This window comes from Dendrobates tinctorius, unplaced genomic scaffold (genome assembly GCF_039654945.1).
Source record: "Dendrobates tinctorius isolate UK_male_01 unplaced genomic scaffold, ASM3965494v1 ptg000293l, whole genome shotgun sequence".
Classification (NCBI taxonomy): domain Eukaryota; kingdom Metazoa; phylum Chordata; class Amphibia; order Anura; family Dendrobatidae; genus Dendrobates; species Dendrobates tinctorius.
Genome location: NW_027361960.1, coordinates 14,016,179 through 14,037,116, shown reverse-complemented (window position 1 = coordinate 14,037,116; position 20,938 = coordinate 14,016,179). Strand labels below are relative to the sequence as shown.

General features: G+C 42.7%; 1 protein-coding gene across 3 annotated transcripts; it reads right to left on the bottom strand.

Annotated features, from left to right (window-relative positions):
* Positions 1-4,728: 4,728 nt before the first annotated feature.
* LOC141072909 (T-box transcription factor T-like) lies at positions 4,729-19,947 on the bottom strand. Of its 3 annotated transcripts, XR_012226899.1 has the most exons (9): positions 19,466-19,947; positions 17,521-17,785; positions 16,787-16,921; positions 13,442-13,503; positions 13,282-13,364; positions 11,876-12,052; positions 11,300-11,432; positions 5,883-5,941; positions 5,232-5,310 (listed from the first exon to the last, which is right to left on the bottom strand). XR_012226899.1 is itself a non-coding variant. In XM_073560144.1 (8 exons), the coding sequence occupies exons 1-8, from the start codon at positions 19,759-19,761 to the stop codon at positions 5,046-5,048; spliced, it is 1,416 nt and encodes a 471-aa protein (XP_073416245.1). In that variant the 5' UTR covers positions 19,762-19,947; the 3' UTR covers positions 4,729-5,045. The 3 variants fall into 3 exon arrangements, 2 of the variants coding, with proteins under 2 accessions (XP_073416245.1, XP_073416246.1); XM_073560144.1 differs by lacking the exon at positions 5,883-5,941 and having other exon boundaries at positions 4,729-5,310; XM_073560145.1 differs by lacking the exon at positions 5,883-5,941 and having other exon boundaries at positions 4,729-5,310; positions 13,282-13,343.
* Positions 19,948-20,938: the final 991 nt, after the last annotated feature.

Genomic DNA, 20,938 nt, shown 5'->3' with positions numbered 1-20,938 from the left:
GGAGGAGTTGTTGGAATCAGCCAGGTCCTCCCTCTCCTTCCTCCTGATCTCCTCGCATACCTCTTTCTCCCCGGGGCCTCAGACATCGGCCACGGCCCCTGGGGGGGGGGATGGGGACAGATATTACCCCAGTTGCCTAGGCTCTCCCTTCCCATCACCCCCATGGTGCCTTGCCTGCCTTCTTTGATAGGAGGCACCTCTGGCCTTGTCCTTCCTCACTGGCCCCCCAGCCCCTCTCCCGCCACCACCACAGCAGAGGTTTTCACCGCCAAGGGTTTCCCCCCATAGTCCCCCCCACCTGGCCTGCAGCAGCGTTGGAAAAGGAGCAAAGGCAGCGGCTATACGGGTGATCAAGATCACCACACAGGTGGCACCTAATGTCACCACAGGATGTGGCAAGATGACTCAACACCTGTGGCAGACCTTAGGCTGCCCCTGGTAGAAGACCAGGATCCTGTCCCTTACCAGGAATGCCAAGGAAGGGATATGGGTGACTGTACCTCCTGAGACCTTCAATTTCATCATGAAGGTCCAGCCCCCCGACCAGATGCCAAACTCATCCTGGTTATTCTTTGGGGCTTCCGTGACTTCCCATAACGGGAAAGCCATGTGAGGATGTCTATGCCAGAAAGTGACTCATTTCTGGTCAAAACGGTCACCTTCTTAATTCCATTTTGGAGAGACACCGCCTGTATGGCGAAGTCTCACCAGCCAGGCTCTCCCTTCGCCAGCTCATAATTCGACCAGAAGAGTTCCAGCCCCTCCTGTCGAATGAAGCTGACATCAAAGAACAGGGTACCAAAAGGATGGATCAGGGAGAAGATGTCCACCGCCCTGAAGCCCATCTTCAGGAGGAGCGCCACCACCCTACTACTGGGTGGGTAGCTTCACTGCACCAGCACCATTCCTCCTGGCTGCCCCTGGCCCGGTTGTCGGGAGGGACCATACAGTTTCCCTAAGGGTATTTGTAAGGCGATTTATTGTAGTACACGAAAAAAGACGTTTCAGTCAATGTGACCATCTTCAGTTACGTGTGGTATATAGATTGTGTAGAGCTTATAGGCATCTATCAGAAAGGACGATGGTGCTTTAGGCATTGAGGAGAATGATCTCTCTAAGGTAATGAGCTTGTCAGTATATATAGGAGAGGGGCAAACGTGCCTCCAGATGCGGTGTCCTCAATGCCTAAAGCACCATCGTCCTTTCTGATGTTGCTTTAACGGTTGGGAACCTAACCTTAGCACCATCTTGAGTTGTGCTCACGGTGTTCTTTCTATACGTTTCTCCAGCCAGAAAGACAAATCCACCTCTTGCCTCTACAATGAACAACCACTCTCTCTTTTTGAGGGCCTCCATGAAACCGCAGTGCAAAATGCCATCCCTGAAGCTCAGAGGCGAGGAGACCCCCAAGAAACCCTGGGAACCCCAGCCATGACACCGGCTCCCGGCAGCTTGGGGGGGGTGGAAGGGCAACCCCCGTCACACCACCATTCGAACCATCGTACGCATCCACATCCATACCCCCATTACTCTCATCACCTTTCACCCCAGCCACCACATTCCCACAAATTATATTTTTACATTTATTTTTTTTCCCTAGCTCACTTTTGGTGCTACCTAGGAGTGCCGCTGCCCCTTTAAGGGCCACCGAACAGACTTTAGTAAATGTGCTCTGCCCGGGCTCAGGAGATGCAGCACACACTGAGCCCAGAGCACAGCCAGGAGCAGGAATGGACAAAGCACCTTCCCCCCAGCACTTCCTCCAGTGTGGACTTCGCCAGAGCCGCTGGGACCCCCGCTGCACCAGACTCAGGTAAGACACGGGGAGCAGGGGACCACAGCAGCCCGGCACCCCCACTGCTGCCAGAGTTGGCAGGTCTACAGGCATGGAGGCTATGCCCATTTGTGGACTGCAACCTGCATGGGCGGGGCTATCATTGGGAGGTTACGCCCAAAGAGCTGCCCATGCCGGGGCCCTGGGACAGACCCTGTACTGGATCTGCAGTCATGTGCCACCAACACTGCAACGCAGACTCCTAGAGATGCGGCCCCCACACCGGCCACCACCACTGCTTACCGCTTTAGTTCAGGCCACTCCCCCTCGGCATCCAGCGGTGGTGGGGCCCCTGATACAGACTTGGACACTGCCATTGGAGCGACCACCACACTGCTTTTCATTTTCTTCATTTTTGCTGATGAAGCAAGCCCCACCCCCTATTTTTTTTTTGTCCCTGGGCCCAAGAAATAGATCCAGCTAGTGCAGATCCATATGTGGGGTCTCAGAGACCCCAGCACACACCGCCGCAGATGCAGCCCCAGCTGTCAGCACCCCACCAGCAGTGCAGGAGGCAGCAGCCACCACGCCGTCCTCTGCATGCCACTGGGTGCACCTGTGCCAGGCCAGACTGCCCCGCCACAGAGGACTTATCTTGAGCTCCTCCACCATTACCACTGCCTGTCATGGGGCCACCCTCTGTGCCACACTTCAAGTCATTGTCTGAAGCTGAGCCACCACCAACAGAGACGGCACCCTGCTCCCGACAAACCTTGCTGCTCCATCCTCCCCCTCACTCCCACTAGCCTCTGACATACTAGAGTCAGGTGGAAGAACCACTTACTCAGGGTCTATCCAGCTATGCATCGCCTGGGGTTCATTTACCAGGCATCCAGGTGGGTACGGCGTGATGGTCTCGCAGTTTTTCTCCTCCTCCACCTGGACGGAACTTCGTGACCCCACAGGAGCCCAGGTGTTGTGAGTTCATTTTCCCCTTCACTACTGAGGCCCGAGGAACTCCCTCTTCTGGTAAAGAAAGGTAGTGAGCCTGATTATCAAACACCTGAGTCTGATGATGATGACTGGCTGAGTGGAGTTACTGACTGGATATAAGGCTGCCGACGCCCTTCTGCCCTGCGGGTGATTTCTCTGTGGGATCCTTGGAGACCAGTCTGAATTCCTGCTCCTCTAAAGCTAAGTTTTCTGCTCAGCTTTTTGCATTTGTGCTTAGACTTTGTTTTGCTTTGTTTTTCTGATTTCTGCCATTCCCTGCTGGGGTGTGCTGAATTCCTTTAGCTCTGTCTTCTGAAAATACCTGAGTGCTGATTTAGTTTTTGAAGCCTAGCAGCTTCAGGGTCTTTTTCATATCAGCTTGTTGGCTTATGTCTTTGATAGGGTTTTGGCAGATTGCAGACAGCAACCTTCCTTTCCTGTTCTGATTAGCTAGCTTGGGTCCCATCGTTTGCTCAGCCTATCTTTCTATCTGTGTGAGTGTTTTTTCATCTTGCTTCACCGTCATTATATGTTGGGGGCTGCCTTTTACTTTGGGGTCTGCTCTGGGGCAGTTTAGATTTCCTTTTCTGTCTTTAGGCTATTTAGCGCTCCGGCTGTGATCGAGGGGTCTAGGGCATCGTAGGAACCCCCCACGGCTACTGCTAGTTGTGTTGATAGGTTCAGGGGTCTGCAATCTAATAGTTGCCAACTTCTCTGGTTTTCTGGACGTAGCTTCTATTTTTGTGCCTGCCTCCTACGGTGACTCAGTCATAACACCCAGGGCTCTGAACTGGTCGTTGTTCCTCAGCTTCTCTGCAAAGGGGTCACTCCCAGCAAGGATGATAGCTCTTCTTTTCTCCAACTTGCTGATAGTCCCCTTCAGCCTCTTCCCCACAGGGGACAGCTCTGCTCTTTTTGAGGTGAATACCTTGGGTTCTTAGCTTGTATCCTCACCAAGCTCCACTCCTCCCGGAGTATCCGCAGTTGTTTTGCGGTGTCCTCATACTCGCAGAGGTGTGCATGTATGCGAGAGCCTTAGGTGGTCACTGACTCCCCAGCTTCGTTAGTGCCCCAGTCAAGGGGCACCATTGCCACATCTCTGCTGGATGCCTTCTTACCTCCAGGAGGAGGAGCTGCTGCGGCTGCAGCTTCAGGGGGTCTGAAGTCATCGGGCCTCTTGATGTTTCCTTAGGCACTCCACCTCCCACCGAGCAACCCTGGAAATACTCGGCGAGCTCCTAGCATCTCAAGCAGTGAGATGCTCGGGCGAGTACCGTGTAGTGGCGAGCATGCTCACTCATCACTACTAATTATTTATGTAATGGTGCATAATTTTTGTAAAATGCTTACTAATGGCTGTCTTCCTCGGTTTCCAGCGTCGCTCCAGTCCTCTTCTGGAAAGTGGACAGGATCACTCAGGAGTTTTTGTGTGCAGTTTGGAAGTCGCTTTCTCAAGTAATTCTATGGATCTTTGTTCTCTTATTGACTTACACTAAGAAAGCAGCTACTCTGTGTAACCCGGCAAAGCTGCACGGTGGTCTCGTGATAATAAAGCAGTGCTGGAAACAGGAGATAATAGAGGAAAAAGAGGCTGTCTATTGATTTTGTGTTGATCAATATCTGATTGGTCAGTGTGACACCTGGCACTGATCAGCTGTTACCAGCGGACAGAAGTTTTCAGATGCTGTTGGAACATAGCTGCTCCATCAAAGATATGAAGAGTGGGTGGATCTGCAGTAGCCAGCTGCGGCCACTATAGAAATAATTGAACTGTTGTGTTCCAGCAGCATATGAGAGCTTCCAGCAGCCATTGGCTATTATAACAGCTGATTGGCCGGGGTGCCGGTTGCTGCAGCCCCACCAATTACATATTCATGGCCTATCATAAGCATTGGTCATCATAAAGTTGTGGCCGCCAACCTCTTTAGGTATTTTAATAGAAAACACCATTACATGGATAATTAAGAGGGATTATAAAATAAAACTTTTAATGAGACTTCTTCAATATAAATAAAGCAATCAAGTCATTGTTTCAACTTGCAGAAAATTTTGACTGTGAGGACAAATACCCAATTTTTATAAATTATTGCAAAAGATTTGTTTTGCATTTTAAATAGTCCTTACACCTTGAAGTTTGCAGTGCATTTTCTTAAGAAATAACACTTTTTTTTCTTCTTTCTGCAACTGCTTTAACATTGGTTAGTAAGCATAAAATATTCATAACAGACAACAGCGATTAATTCTTTTCAGAGTCCATAAAAGAAAAAGTCCTTTGCATTTACAATGAGGGTGGGGTCATTGGTGCCCATGATGGTGCCATTCGGTCATTTGCTGAAATATCATACTGACTGTCTTCTATGTCTGTGCTCCCACCATCATACAAAGGAGAGCCCAGAGAGGGTGAAGGTACTATTTGATTGTATGGCGTGTAGTGAGTGGAAGAAGTTCTTATATACTGAGATCCCAGGCCATTAGCAATTCCTCCAGCTTGTGTCAAGGAACCAATAGTACTGTTGCTCACAGACCATAAGCTTGGATATTGGCTGCAAAAAAAAAAAAAAAAATCAAAAAGTGTTATTTACTAATATGATGCACATTAAAGGCCTATTCTCATCTACAAGATCTTATCCCAATATGTAGTAGGTGTAATAATAATATTAGCAAATACCTCCAATTGGAAATGTAGTATAGTTTCTGATCGCCATGTCTCTTTCCTTGTCTGCAGGCATTGCAGGACCCTAGGTATCCATGGTTACAACCACTAGCAACTAACTGTCACTGTATCAGTGGTCATAACCATGGATACCTAAGGTCCTGCAATGCCTGCACATGAGAAAGAGACATAAGTAGTCAGAAAAAAAAATTACAATAAATTTCCAATTGGAGGTATTTGCTAATATTATTACACCTGCTACATATTGGAATGGGATCTAGGAGATGGGAATACCCCTTTATTAGTTTTAAAATGTATGTGACAGAGAAAAACTGATTGTCATTGCTTTGTATAATTCATCTCTCCCTGCTATCATGGGAAATTTTATGTCAATAGGTTTACGACATAATTAACAACTGCCTTATATCCAGATAGAAGTGCTAGGTAACTAATAGCAACTACCTTTCAACTTTCTCAGGATCATGAAATCCTCCAGAAACAATGATGACCTTCCCCAGCCTCTGTATAAATAAATAATACTTATTTTACATAAAATATTTTGCAGAGGGGGGAAATAAGAGAAGGAGGTCTCATAATTGCAATTTGTAGGAAATCCATGATTATTCAATTGTTATGCTTTCCTTATATATACACCAGAGTTCCTTACAGACATCAATATCACTGTCCACATTAGGGCTCACAATCTAATGGAGAACCCCGAGGAAACCCACACAAACAAGGAGACATAAAAAACTCGTGGCAGATGTTGTGCCGGATGGGATTTGAACCCAGGAACCAAACATTAAAAAGCAACAGCATTAACCACTGAGCCACAGTGATTCAGTAAGCAGCAATCTTCCTATATGCCACTGTGGTTTTCTAGAATCCATGCGAATCAATCATATTTAAAAGGGAATATCAGCAGTTTTTTGGGTCCCCATCTGAGGGCAGCATAGAATAAGGGCAGAGACCCTGAGTTTTGTCACTTACTAGGCACTTTGCTGTAGATTTGATAATATCACGGTTTTATCTGCTAGACTTCTCAAGGATGAGCTATGTCTTACCCCACCTGTACATTGAGTCATAGCTTTTACTTAGGGTAGGTTCACCCAAATGTTTTTCTCTTCATCTGAAAAAAAAAAAAAACAGTCCAATTATTCTGATCAGACTCTGATCAGAGTTGGATCAGAGTGACAGTTTTTCTCGGATGTGTAGAGAAAATGAAAGGCAAGTTTCTCCACCTTCTCTATTGTGCGAGTCTCTGAAAATTGGACCACACTCGGAAGTCACCCTAGTTCAGTCCAATGTTTTTCATGGACCAACAGACTCACATTACCGATTTTTTATCTGAAATTTGGATCAAAATTGGACACGTCTCCAACCTTTTCCTCGGACCACTCGATCCAAGGGGAAAAAAAAAAAGATGTGAAAGGAGATTAACACGACTATATAACATGTAGTCACAGCTGTGCCCATTATTTCAGCTCAGTCCTATTTATTGCTTTTAGGTACAGTACTCCTCCCAAAGCTCTGTCCCCTTTTGTATGCACGGTGACAGAATTCCTGGCAGAACCGCTATCCATTGGGCAACCAGACCCCCTGGTCATAGCCGCCCCAAATCATACCTCCCAACTTTTGAACGACGGAAAAAGGTGCAAATTTTGGACCACGCCCCAGCCACATCCATTTCGCAACTAGTCACACCCATGTCCACGCCCAGCCGCACCCATTTAGCACTGCTGATCACACTGACTGGTACTGAGGGCACAGCGGCTGGCATTATGGGCACACTGACTGGCACTAAGGAAGAGAGAAAACAAAGAGAGAGAGAGAAAGAACAGAGAGAGAAAGAAGAAATAACAGAGAAAGAAAGAGGAAAGAAAAAGAAAGAAAGAGGGGAAAGAAAGAACAGAGAGAGAGAGAGAAAAAAAAAGAAAGACTAGAGAGAGAGAAAGAACAGAGAGAAAATGAGGGAAAGACAGAACAGAGAATGAGAAAGAAAGAACAGAGAAGGAAAGAAAAAGAGAGAAGGAAATAAAGAAAGATTCTATAAAGATACTATAGCAGCCCGGCTCCCATTGTAGTGCCCACCTGAGCCTCCCGATGCAGGACATATCATGATCCGCTCACATGGCCGGCATCCCGGATTCCAAGGCGATCCTGCTGTCTGCGCTGTCGAAGGAGGACATGGTGATGGAACTGAAGCATTCCTAGTTCCGTCACAATCTCCTCAAGAAATTATCTAATTTCTGGTCAGCTTCCAGCATATCACTTCCAGTGGAACGTCATGTGTGAGTTTTAAAATGCTCCTCGGGGCTCCGCCGTGTACTCCTGTGTCCGTGGGAAAAGCCCGCTTTGTATGCTTCGTATACACTTGGCTCCTCTCTGTCCACGCACCGCGCGGCTCCGCTCCGTCCACCTCGTACACACAGCTCTTCTACATCTACCCTGTAAACCTCTCCTGACCCCACACATACAGTTGTGGCCAAAAGTATTGACACCCCTGCAATTCTGTCAGATAATACTCAGTTTCTTCCTGAAAATGATTGCAATCACAAATTCTTTGGTATTATTTTCATTTAATTTGTCTTAAATGAAAAAACAGAAAAGAGAATGAAGCAAAAAGCAAAACATTGATCATTTCACACAAAACTCCAAAAATGGGCCAGACAAAAGTATTGGCACCCTCAGCCTAATACTTGGTTGCACAACCTTTAGCCAAAATAACTGCGACCAACCGCTTCCGGTAACCATCAATGAGTTTCTTACAATGCTCTGCTGGAATTTAAGACCATTCTTCTTTGGCAAACTGCTCCAGGTCCCTGATATTTGAAGGGTGCCTTCTCCAAACTGCCATTTTTACATCTCTCCACAGGTGTTCTATGGGATTCAGGTCTGGACTCATTGCTGGCCACCTTAGAAGTCTCCAGTGCTTTCTCTCAAACCATTTTCTAGTGCTTTTTGAAGTGTGTTTTGGGTCATTGTCCTGCTGGAAGACCCATGACCTCTGAGGGAGACCCAGCTTTCTCACACTGGGCCCTACATTATGCTGCAAAATTTGTTGGTAGACTTCATAATGCCATGCACACGGTCAAGCAGTCCAGTGCCAGAGGCAGCAAAGCAACCCCAAAACATCAGGGAACCTCCACCATGTTTGACTGTAGGGACCGTGTTTTTTTTCTTTGAATGCCTCTTTTTTTCTCCTGTAAACTCGATGTTGATGGCTTTGCCCAAAAAGCTCTTCTTTTGTCTCATCTGACCAGAGAACATTCTTCCAAAACATTTTAGGCTTTTTCAGGTAAGTTTTGGCAAACTCCAGCCTGGCTTTTTTTATGTCTCGGGGTAAGAAGTGGGGTCTTCCTGGGCCTCCTACCATACAGTCCCTTTTCATTCAGACGCCGACGGATAGTACGGGTTGACACTGTTGTACCCTAGGACTGCAGGGCAGCTTGAACTTGTTTTGATGTTAGTCAAGCTTCTGTATCCAACATCCGCACAATCTCGCGTTGAAATCTCTTGTCAATTTTTCTTTTACGTCCACATCTAGGGAGGTTAGCCACAGTGCCATGGGCTTTAAACTTCTTGATGACACTGTGCACGGTAGACACAGGAACATTCAGGTCTTTGGAGATGGACTTGTAGCCTTGAGATTGCTCATGCTTCCTCAAAATTTGGTTTCTCAAGTCCTCAGACAGTTCTTTGGTCTTCTTTCTTTTCTCCATGCTCAATGTGGTACACACAAGGACACAGGACAGAGGTTGAGTCAACTTTAATCCATGTCAACTGGCTGCAAGTGTGATTTAGTTATTGCCAACACCTGTTAGGTGCCACAGGTAAGTTACCGGTGCTGTTAATTACACAAATTAGAGAAGCATCACATGATTTTTCGAACAGTGCCAAAACTTTAGTCCACCCTCTTTTTTCTGTTTGGTGTGGAATTATATCCAATTTGGCTTTAGGACAATTCTTTGTGTTTTTTCATTTAAGACAAATTAAATGAAGATAATAATACCAAAGAATTTGTGTTTGCAATCATTTTCAGGAAGAAACTGAGTATTATCTGACAGAATTGCAGGGGTGTCAATACTTTTGGCCACAACTGTACTTACCTCATCCAGCACCATGACAACCAGCACAGCAGAGTCCGGCAGACACCAAGAGGCAGGGCTGTGAGCACAGGACCTGTGATGAGGTCACAGGAGGGGCGGAGTCAGGGGGTCACATGATCAGGGGTCTGGACAAAGGCTCCTGCTCATGTGACTCTGACTCCTCCCATCATGTGACCTCATCACAGGTCTTGTGTACAGAGAAGAGAGCAGGCAAGCTGTGAGTGGGGGGGGGGGGCTTATCTCCCTGCAGTGTGGGACAGAAAAATCCCAGGAGGGTTGGAAACTATAACCGCCATGCCCGCAGAGGGCCGGCGGCAGGAACAACAGCCAGGCCAGGCCAGTGGCCACATCAGCTGGCAAACATGACAGAGGCCCAGCGTGAAAATGCCCGGTTGGGCATATTACCAATCCGGGCCTGGCATGAGTTTTCTCTGTGAAAACCACAAATAGCACTTGTCCGAGATAATTGGCCACGTGCACAAGCCCTTACATTGTATATAAGCAGAAATGTCAATCGTTGATGGCATAAATATTGAAGATTATATAGGAGGAGCTGCTCATCAATGATAAGACTATGAGAGCTTCAACATATAAAGCCGTGTTTTATCAAAACTGTAGAAAGAAACCCAGTAAGTGCACAGCATTGGAATTAGTCTCTGTTCCTAGTTTATTATGCCCTCACATGGGGAAGCATAAACCTGTTTACAGATTCTTTTTAAATAAAAAAAGAACTTCCATCTCATAATAAAAGATACAATTACAGTCTTTATGTACCCAAAAGCCCATTTCTATTGTACTTTATCAATAACTATTACCTATCACACTTCTATTCTAACTTGTAAACATGAAAATATCTTTAGCCTACAAAAGGTGGCCAATTCTCCTGGGGAAAACACATGATTGTGCAGCAGGGTTGTCCTGTCACCAAATGTTCAGGATGGTGAAAAATTAAAGAGAAAATAATGACCACTGTGGCTAGTAATTTTTTTCTGAAGTTACACATCCACCCAGATAGAACTGAATGTACAGATACTGATGAGAGATCTAGGGAAGTGATGAAACAGGAATGGCAGGTGATTAGCAAGGTAAGTATTAACTTCTTTTATCATATTATTAAATTTTTTATTATTACATTTAGGTGACCTGCTATAAAAATCAGCACTCTTTTTCCATGACCATTAGGCCTGTTTCACACTTCTGTTTTCTGGCGTCAGTCTAAATCCGCCAAAGTGTTGAAAAACGGATCTGTTACATATTTGGAAAAAAAACTGATGCACCGGAGAGAGATTGGAAAATCGGAATAAGTCAACGGAGTCCGTCCTGCGACGGATCCGCCGCCCAGAGGCGTCCATTATACCAGACGACGGATCCGTCACCAGCCGTCTTTTCGACGCAGAGAAAAAAAAACATTCCTAGGGACGTTTTTTCTGGCTGACGGACACCAATTTTATGATGGATCCATCACATGACGGACCCAACGTAAGGTCATCCGTCACAATCCGCCGCCTATACAAGTCTAAGGGGAAAAAGATCGATCCGCCAGGCAAATCCCCAAGATCCGTTTTTTTCCCCAAACGGCGGATTTTGAATGATGCCAAAAAATGGAAGTGTGAAACAAGCTTAACTTGCCATTGACCTTGAATTAATGGAAGGCTCTGCCCTAATCTCACTTAGCGAGACTCAAACCTATTTACATGATTCTGCGGCACAATTTACCATTATGTGTAGGTTATGTTCATCCTACATTACTGAAAACATCTTAAGACATACCATGAAGCAGATGGAGTGCCATTTGCATGGTTTAGTGATAACATTCCGTTGTGCGTTTGCATTTGTAAGCCAGGCCAATGCTCGTTTGACTGAAATACGGGAAGGCATGCTGATGAATTCTCTGTGTAACTTGCTGAGGGATAATAGTAATAAAAAAAAACTAATTAGAATTCAGTTATAACAAAATAAATCACAACTCACTTTCTTGTCTGTATTTGCTCACTAGGTGCTTCTGACACCTTCCAGTGAATAATTGCCCGTATTGTGTATATGTGTTTATTTCTTTTCCATGCTCATTCATCTCCTCGGAGTTCTCATTTATTGTTGTTCTGCTATTAATATCTATTTTCATTAGAAATGTACAAAAGTTTTTGCCATATTAAAAAAAACTTTTTCCAGTTGGCACTAAGACATGGTTTATTTCATCATCTAATTCATCACCTAATTTCATCACCTAATTTTCATGAATTAGTCCCCTGATGCTATGCTACTGTGCTTTAACAATTATATGAGCTAAATGATTTCATTGCTACAAGTCAAAGAGACTTATTTTTCCAGAAACAAAGTGTTACTTACGAGGAGAATTATTTCTGTGAGTATATGGACTTGGATACGGCGAGGCTCTGTGATTCCTCAGTGTGGTATATCGTTCACAGCCATGAGCTGACGTAAGAGGCAATGGAGTTCCAAACTGGGAGTGGTGGTTGGTAGAAGAGCAGAGTGAGCTGGAACCGGGAATCAACCAACTGCCCACTGGAAGACACAGCAAACACACAATGATATTGCTGTAACGTAATTAGAAAGATACAGTTATGAGGACATTTTCGGAACTATAATTATCCCTTCAACACTATCTCTCCTCAGAGGAACATGAAAATATATCTATCCTACAAAGGTGGCCTTAAGCCCCCGTTACACACAGCGATATCGCTAGCAAAATCGCTGTAAAGTCACCGATTTTGTGACGTTACAGCGATATTGCTTGCGATATCGCTGTGTCTGATACTTACCTCCGACCAGCTCCCCCGCTGGTTATCGCTGATCGCGCGAGAAGCTCCTGGATCAATCCTTGTCGGCCGCTTCCTGCTCTGACGACGAGCGACGCGTGGAGCCGGGCGGGAGGACGCAGGATCGCCACGTCTGACAGGTGAGTAACGACCCCCGTCCCCAGCGATGTCGCTGGTGAGATCTGCCTGTGTGGCAGCTCACTAGCGACCACCTAACGATGCACCAGCGATCCTGACCGCGTCATATTGCTGGTCGGGATCGCTGGTGCATCGCTAGGTGTAACGGTACCCTTAGAAATAAGATAACTGTCTACCAAGTTTGTGTTTTTTCCAATATAAACACAAGTTTCCTGGAGAAACCTGATGTTTGGGTGGTAACGTTGTCCTGTCATTTAAAATATAAATAAATCAGACCTTCAGGAAGGTGTAGAATTATGATAAAATAACTTATCTTTCAGATTCACTGATACTTCTGCTCCCTCGCTTTACTGATCTCCAGTCAGTCTTTGTTCTCACTGTTCCACCTAGATGGACATGTAATTGCTGAGTCATTCACTGTTGGTGAACACTTTGACTAGTAATTGGCTGAGAAGTCACATGTCCACCCAGATAGTGCTGGAGGTACAGAGAACGATGTGGAACCCAGAAATTGATGGAACAGAAGTGTCAAGGGATTATAAGGTAAATATTACTTATTTTATTATACGAGTATATAGTTTTTTGGGTTTTTTTTAATGTAGGTGACCTACCCTTTAAAAAATATTTTTTCCCATGACCATATCATCAACATTAAATTAATGGAAGGTTCTGCCATAATCTCACTTAGGATGGCCCATGAAACTTTATGACCCTGTAGAACAATTTATGAACGTTTACTGTTACCTGCGGGTTATGTTTGGCTTGTGTTATTGAAAAAAAGAAAAAGCAGGAATTGTTTGCCATGTGCGATATATAAAAGATAGTATTACTTCTTACATTGAGTATATCCAGTTTGCGGATTGCTTTCTCCATCATCAATGAAATCTTTGTGATCGCTCCTGTCAAATTCCAAACAAATACTGAATTAATGGTTTTACGCATTTTATTTCAATGACTGGTACCTGTAGAATAGAGAGAGGATTCACCATTCACTAACCTTTCTTTTGCATCAAGGAAAGCCTTGGCAAATGGATTGTGCTTGATTTTAAGGGCTGTTATCTGGAAAAAACAATTGTTAGGCATTTCTTCATCACCTAAATATTGGTAAGAATATTGGTTATGCTTTTTTCTTCAGGATTTTATAATTTGATAGATTTAAGATTTCCTCTGCCAATGCCGGGCCATAAGGATGCCTGTTTAACAGTGTATGCTTTTGTTGATTGGCTGAATGGGATCACCTGACTGGCTCTCAAGAAAGTTGTTGGGGTCAACCAAGTGCTATTTTTGTGAAAAAAAAAAAAAAGAGAAAATAGTTTGTAGTAATTGATCTTTTAATGAATGATAAATGTGATGTAAGTAGCCAATGGGCCCGATTCATTAGGCTTTCCTAGACAAATTTTGGCATAAAAGCTTTGAAAAGTCACAAAATTTAGGTGCAACTCAGAGTGGTGTCAAAATTTTGCCATGTTTTATGTTCTCAAGCCAGTTTCTCCAAGCTCACGCAAGACAGGTGGAGCTTGGTCAGTACGAGTGCCTGACAACCGCAGCTTGTCAATTTCATGGGACATGGCATTGTTTGTCACGGTACAAATCTTTCTCAAGCAGGGCCGAAATAGGATTTGTGGCAAGGTGCACACAGAGTGCATGCTGCTCATGGTTCATGAAGGGGCTTACGCATCTTCATGAATCAGGAGATTCTAATTCCAGCACATCTCATGAAGATCGGCGTGAACAACACAAGTCTTGATACATCAGGCCCAGTGGTTTAATTTTTCTTTGAAACTGTGCCACTTTTGTTGTCATTAGACTGTGCCTGGTATTGCAGTTAAGCACCATCTTGGTAAATGGAATTGCTAGATACCAAGAATTACATAAACAAAAATGACGGGGATTTTTTGACATCTGAAATGAGGGGAAGAAAACTACTAAGTGAATCTCTGAGGTGGAAAAATTATTATGGTGAGATCTCTGTTTTCCCAGCACATATGTGTGAATTTTCAGAAGTAGGTGAGGATTTAGGAGTGTAGCTTCTCATAAACTACACCATCAGAATGAAGAACTGTGAGTAATTTTTTTTTTCAACAATTCTTAAAGATATGGCCAGACAAACAGCATTAACCCCTTAGCGACAGAGCCAGTTTGCAGCTTAATGACCAGGCCAATTTTTACAATTCTGACCACTGTCCCTTTATGAGGTTATAACTCTGGAACACTTTAATGGATCCCGCTGATTCGGAGACTGTTTTTTCATGACATATTGTACTTCATGTGAGTGGTAAAATTTATTCGATAAGTCTTGCTTTTATTTATGAAAAAAACGGAAATATGGCGAAAATTTTGAAAATTTTGCAATTTTAAAACTTTAAATTTTTATGCCCTTAAATCAGAGAGATATGTCACAGAAATTTCTTAATAAATAACATTTTCCACATGTCTACTTTACATCACCACAATTTTGGAAGCAAAATTTTTTTTTGTTAGGAAGAAGTGGCACCATTCTAAAAACTAGACCCCATAAGGTGCTCAAAACCACATTCAAGAAGTTTATTAACCCTTTAAGTGTGTCACAGTAACTAAAGCAATGTGGGAGGAAAAAACTTAACATTTAACTTTTATTTTTGCAAAAAATTTACTTCAGAACCAATTTTTTTATTTTCACAAGTGTTAAAAGAGAAATTCTACCACAAAATTTGTTGTACTATTTCTCCTGAATACGCCAATACCCCATATGTGAGGGTAAACCACTTTTTCAGCACACGGCAGAGCTCGCAAGGGATGGAGCGCCGTTTGACTTTTTCGACGCAGAATTGGCTGGAATTGAGATCGGATGCCATGTTGCGTTCGGAGAGCCCTTAATGTGCCTAAACAGTGGAAACCTCCAACAAGTGACCCCATTTTGGAAACTAGACCCATTCAGGAACTTATCTAGATGTGTGGTGAGCACTTTGAACCTTCAAGTTCTTCACAGAAGTTTATAACGTAGAGCCGTTAAAATAAAAAATCCATTTTTTTCCACAAAAATGATCTTTTCGCCCCCAAATTTTTATTTTTACAAGGGTAACAGGAGAAGTCATACACCCACAGTAGTTGAGCGATTTGTCCTGAGTACGCCGATACCTCATATGTGGGGGGGGAACCACTGTTTGTGCGCATGGGAGAGCTCGGAAGGGAAGGAGTGCCATTTTGGAATGCAGACTGATGGAATGGTCTGCGGGCGTCATGTTGCGTTTGCAGAGCCCCTGATGGGCCTAAACAGTGGAAACCCCCCACAAGTGACCCCATTTTGGAAATTAGACCCCCTAGGGAACTTGTCTAGATGTGTGGTGAGCACTTTGAACCCCCAAGCGCTTCACAGAAGTTTATAAACGCAGAGCCGTGAAAATAAAAAAAGTCTTTATTTCCACAGGAGTGATTTTTTAGTCCCCAATTTTTAGACCCCCAAAGTTGGTAAATAGTGGAAACCCCTCAATTCTTGCTCCAACCCTAACCCTAATCCTAACCCTAATCCTAGTTCGCCCTAACCCTAATTCTAACCCTAGCCCTAACGGAAAACTGAAAAAAAAAATATTTTCTTTATTTCGTTATTTTGCTTATTTTGATCACGATGATAGTCTATCATCATGATCAAAATGAATGAATGGAATCTGCCAGCCGGAGCCTGCAGATTCCCGGTGGGTGCACTGCGCATGCGCCCGCCATTTTCTCCGGATCCAAGACGGCAGCACCCTCCGGAGGACGTCGGCGGGACGCAGAACCACCGGGAGGGGACAGAGGACCGCGGAGAGGTACCGGGGGGAGGGAGAAAAAGAAAAAAAAAAAAAGAAATCGGGGACCCTCTTTCTCTCTCCTCTGATGTGCGATCACATCAGAGGAAAGAGAAATTTAATGCACAATCGGCTTTTTGTTTATATGGTTAATAACGGCGATCGCAAAAGCGGGGTCGGTAAAAACCGACCGATTCATGTTCTCTGGGGTCTCAGCTACCCCCGGCAGCCGAGACCCCGGAGAAAATCCGACACTGGGGGGCGCTATTCACTTTCTCCACAGTGCCATGAATTAGCGGTGCTGTGGTTTTAGTACCCTTAATTTCCGCCGTTAAAAGGCGTATCGGCGGTCGCTAAGGGGTTAAGTGTACATCTGACAATAAAAATGCCTTTTCCAAGTGAGAAAATTTAGTTTTAATAAAGAATTGACCAAAATGAGCAACCAATCACCGGAATATAATATGTATCATATTATAATTTTTAGAACATGTTCAATGCACTAATGTGATTGGTAAAAAAAAAAAAATAAATAAAAATGCATGGAATATATTGTAATATAGATATAAGGCTATGCCCACCTCTTCATTCTGGTATGCTGTTACAGCAATAAATTGTGTTTCTGGAAATGAATGGCTGGTGATCATTTTCTGTGGTCCTCCAACACGTACTATATGAATTCTGGGCTCATATTTATGCAAGGAATTCAACATAATCTGAAATACAAGATACCACATTGTTGTGTATGCTGGATGTTAGTATACACTCTCCCCCAATATAATGCTTATTAAAATTATTGCCTGATCATATCTTTCACAGGAGAAGTTCTTGTTCCATAAAAAAATTTGGAAAATTTGCATATACGGTATGTTGCGATTATTTTCCATTTATGTACTAATATTACACACAAACAATTTTTTCCTTTTTTTGAAGACTATACATTTGTAAAAACATTTAGAAAAAAAAAATTCATGTGACATCATTAATTCATAGGTTATATAATTTTATATAATCTCAGTCACATAACACTTATATATGTAACTCAACATATTTATCCTTCTAATCTTCAATAGACTGTGGTGTTTTGATTTTTAAGACCAAAGTATACAGATTGAAGTAGTAAGGATGTTTTTGTAATATTAATAAATAAAATGAAAACATAGCAAAGATAGAAATGTAAGATAAATGACATATCAAACTTTAGACTATCATATATATCATTTAGTAATTCATTACAATATATATTTTTATGCTAATTATTTTTAGGAAAAATAACAAAGCATATATACATGTTAGATATAACGGTATATGTTACCTGGCCTTCCCCATTCATTTTATTTGTCAATTTCACTTTACTGAAAGAAACGGGTGCTTTCATCCAGTGAGCTCCAAAGTTGGGTGAATCTGGGTGAATATAGACGCAGCTCGGGGCCTGTGGCTCAGGTTTACCACCTGGCACCCATTCCCCATTTACATATTTCCACCGGTTGTTATCAGCAGTCACAAAATCCATCAAGAAGGAGTACATAGCATTCGGGTCCAGACCAGAGACACTAAGTTTTAAAACTGGGAACATTCTCCTGGGGCAAACCAATAGAAAATATAAAAATATCAGTAGGATAAAATGCTGTTTGAAACCAAAATTATAGGTAGGTACAAGTCTGTAATTAGAAAAAAAAAAATAGATATATATATCCTAAGTGTGAATAGGTGAAAGCTGAAGTGACTGCGAAATATGTAGTATAAAAAAAAAAAAGCACAGCAGCACTCTGAATGCCAAGACATATAGTGTCAATCAAAATAACTTCCAAATGCATTGTCCCTCAGCAAGATGTACTTACAAAAAAAGGGAAGGTTCTTAGCGCATAAATTGGCCAATTCATGGCAAGGTGACACTTCTGACGGGTCCTGTCATAACCCTTCGATAGCCTACTGTACATGCCACTTTTGGACTAAAAAGCCTACAATAATGGACAAACATGTCTCTCCTGGGCTGCAAGCCTACAGATTGAATGGGCAAGTAGAAATGGTTGAGAACATCTGCAGGTTAAGGGAGTAGAGCAGTGTCACAGCTGAGCGAGTCACACCCTCCAAATTATCTATACAAAAAAAAAAAACCTGACCAGTACCTCCGAAGTGTGAATAGGTGCAAGCGGTAGTGACTGCAATATATGTCTAAGAAAGCACAGTAGCACACTGTGAATGCCAAGACACATAATGTCAATGGAAATAACTTCCAAATGCATTGTTCCTCAGCAAGATTTACTTACAAAAAAAGCAACGAGATATAGCTATAGATAAATAGAGATGATAAAGAGCGAGATAGAGTGCAACAAAGATATTAACAAGATCACCTGAAAGATTTCTAGTCAGCAGTCACGGAGTACTGCCATTTTTAAAACACTTAGGCCATATTCACACATTCAGGATTTGGTCAATATCTTCAATCAGTACATCACTGCATTCCCAGAAAAGGGTTTGAATTATTTTGTATAGACTATCAATTTCATCAGCTATATTATAATATTAATTATAAACCAAATTTTCCAAAGGTGAAATGCAAAAACAAAGAAGCCACCCACAACGATAAATTTCTCTAAGCCATCCCGCATTAAAGATACTTTCAATTCAAAAGTTTGTCAAATCCCATTAAAACTGTATTGTCACTAATAGTACAGTAGTTCCATTTTTTCTTAGTACAATACATTTATGGAAACCCAACTATCTATTTAATACTGGACCCTTCCCAATATATAATGTGAATATTTTCAGCTTTTGGAGAACTACATTTTTTGCACTCTATTCTTGCAGAATCCATCACATGATGAAGGATCGCTCAAATCATAGTTATAAAATATGGATTAAATGTTATTAGATAGCAATATAAGGTAATATTTCAACAAAACCAAAAAGTGAAGTTTTCAAGGAGGATGTGATCATCCAGAAAGGAATTTGTAAGAACATATAAAAGATGACATTAGAGATTGTTTTTTGAGTAATAAGTAACAATAAATATTTAATATACAAAATAAGTAATGACTAAATATATATATTTATATACACTGTATATTCTGTTATTGTGATCCTTACGTGGGAAATACTATTGTATATCTTCATGCAAAGCCATCGTGAACCAAAGACTGAGGTGAATAAGTCATAGTCTTGTGCGTGTTTTGGAATGATGTCTTTATAATTCTGTTGCTGACCAATGACATTATATATATATATATATATACACACACACACACACACACACTTACCTGCCATTTTTGGTGACTATCATTTCGTTTGTCAGCTCTTTGAAACGTTTCCATAAGTCGGTTTCCTCCAAGGTAACTTTGAGTTCTCTTTCTGTAGGGTCTCCTTTCTCGCTACCAGCTTGAAGCTCATTTTCTACTGCAGTCAGTAGATGGTCAGTCCTGCATGGTAAGCCTTTAGGAAAGTTTTCATTGCCACTAGTACTCATGATTTTCGGATCACACTGTGCAGTGCCAAAGCTCTGAGTGTACTTAGGTCTGCTGAGCCAGGAATCACACTGACATACTACTGAGGTCATCAATTGCCCCACAGAGATTGCCAGGATTGGTGTAGGGTTCCTTTTGATCTTGGTCTATGTCTTTTATGATTGGGGACTTCAACATCTCACCCAATTGATTACCCATCAGATTAAGTGAAAGTGTATGTAAATATCTAACTGTTTGCACCTACAAGGAAGAGCACAGGTGCCACAAGGAAGAGGTGGGTCACAAGCCACCATAACCTTCTTTCAGTGTAATAGCCTTCATTAGGAATTAACACCTGGGAGAATTACAATTTTAAATCTGGCAGACGTGTCTAGGTGAATGGACGCCTGCACTCTTCTGACACCTGGGGAAAAACAGGAAATAATGCTCTTCCTTTTACTTAAGTCATTGAAAGGAAAAACAACTATGAGAAATCTTGGAAATTAGGGACTAGGTAAGTTAACAAGACCAAATCTGAAAGATGAGATGACTTTTTATGCCTGGTATATACAGATAGATCTGCAGTAGATATATCGATAGATATTAGATGTGAGACAGAAAGATGAGCGAGAGACTGATGAATGATAGAGAAGTAGAGAAGTAAATCTTGAGCGTTAGGTATTAATCAGATTGGAACACGAGGCTTAATTTACTTCTATAATCTCTCAATGATTGCAGGAACAGTAAGGATTCTATAGGTGACGCTTGCTTCATTAAGTTGTCTTGTTCAGTTACACTTAAAGACCACCTCTAACGCTACTGATGGTTTCAGGTGCTTAAGTATGCACTAGATTTTCAGTGTTGGCTCAGTGAGTAAATTGCTGCTGTGAAATTGTTCTTTTTAACAGTCTATGGCTAATTTCACATCAGTGTTTTTTAGCGCTGCGCTTCGTGCCAATAGAAATGCATGCAAAAAATGCATCGTGCGTTTTGCATGCATTTGCGTTTTTAGGCTCATGCATTTTAACCAGTTTCTAGCCATGTTAACTCTTAAAAGGCATGCGATTTCAATCGCAGGCGTGCACATGTCCATGTGCATGCCTGCGTTCCCATAGACTGTAATGCGTTATTTTGTCGCATTCCGTGCGCAAGCGTGCGCATGTGTTTTTTTGATGCCGTTGGACAGACCCAAAAATGCAACAGGTTGCGTCAAGCGCGCCTAGGAGCACACTACAAAAAACGCATGCGCATGAAAACATACGAACGTGTGCAAACGCTAGACCATACGCC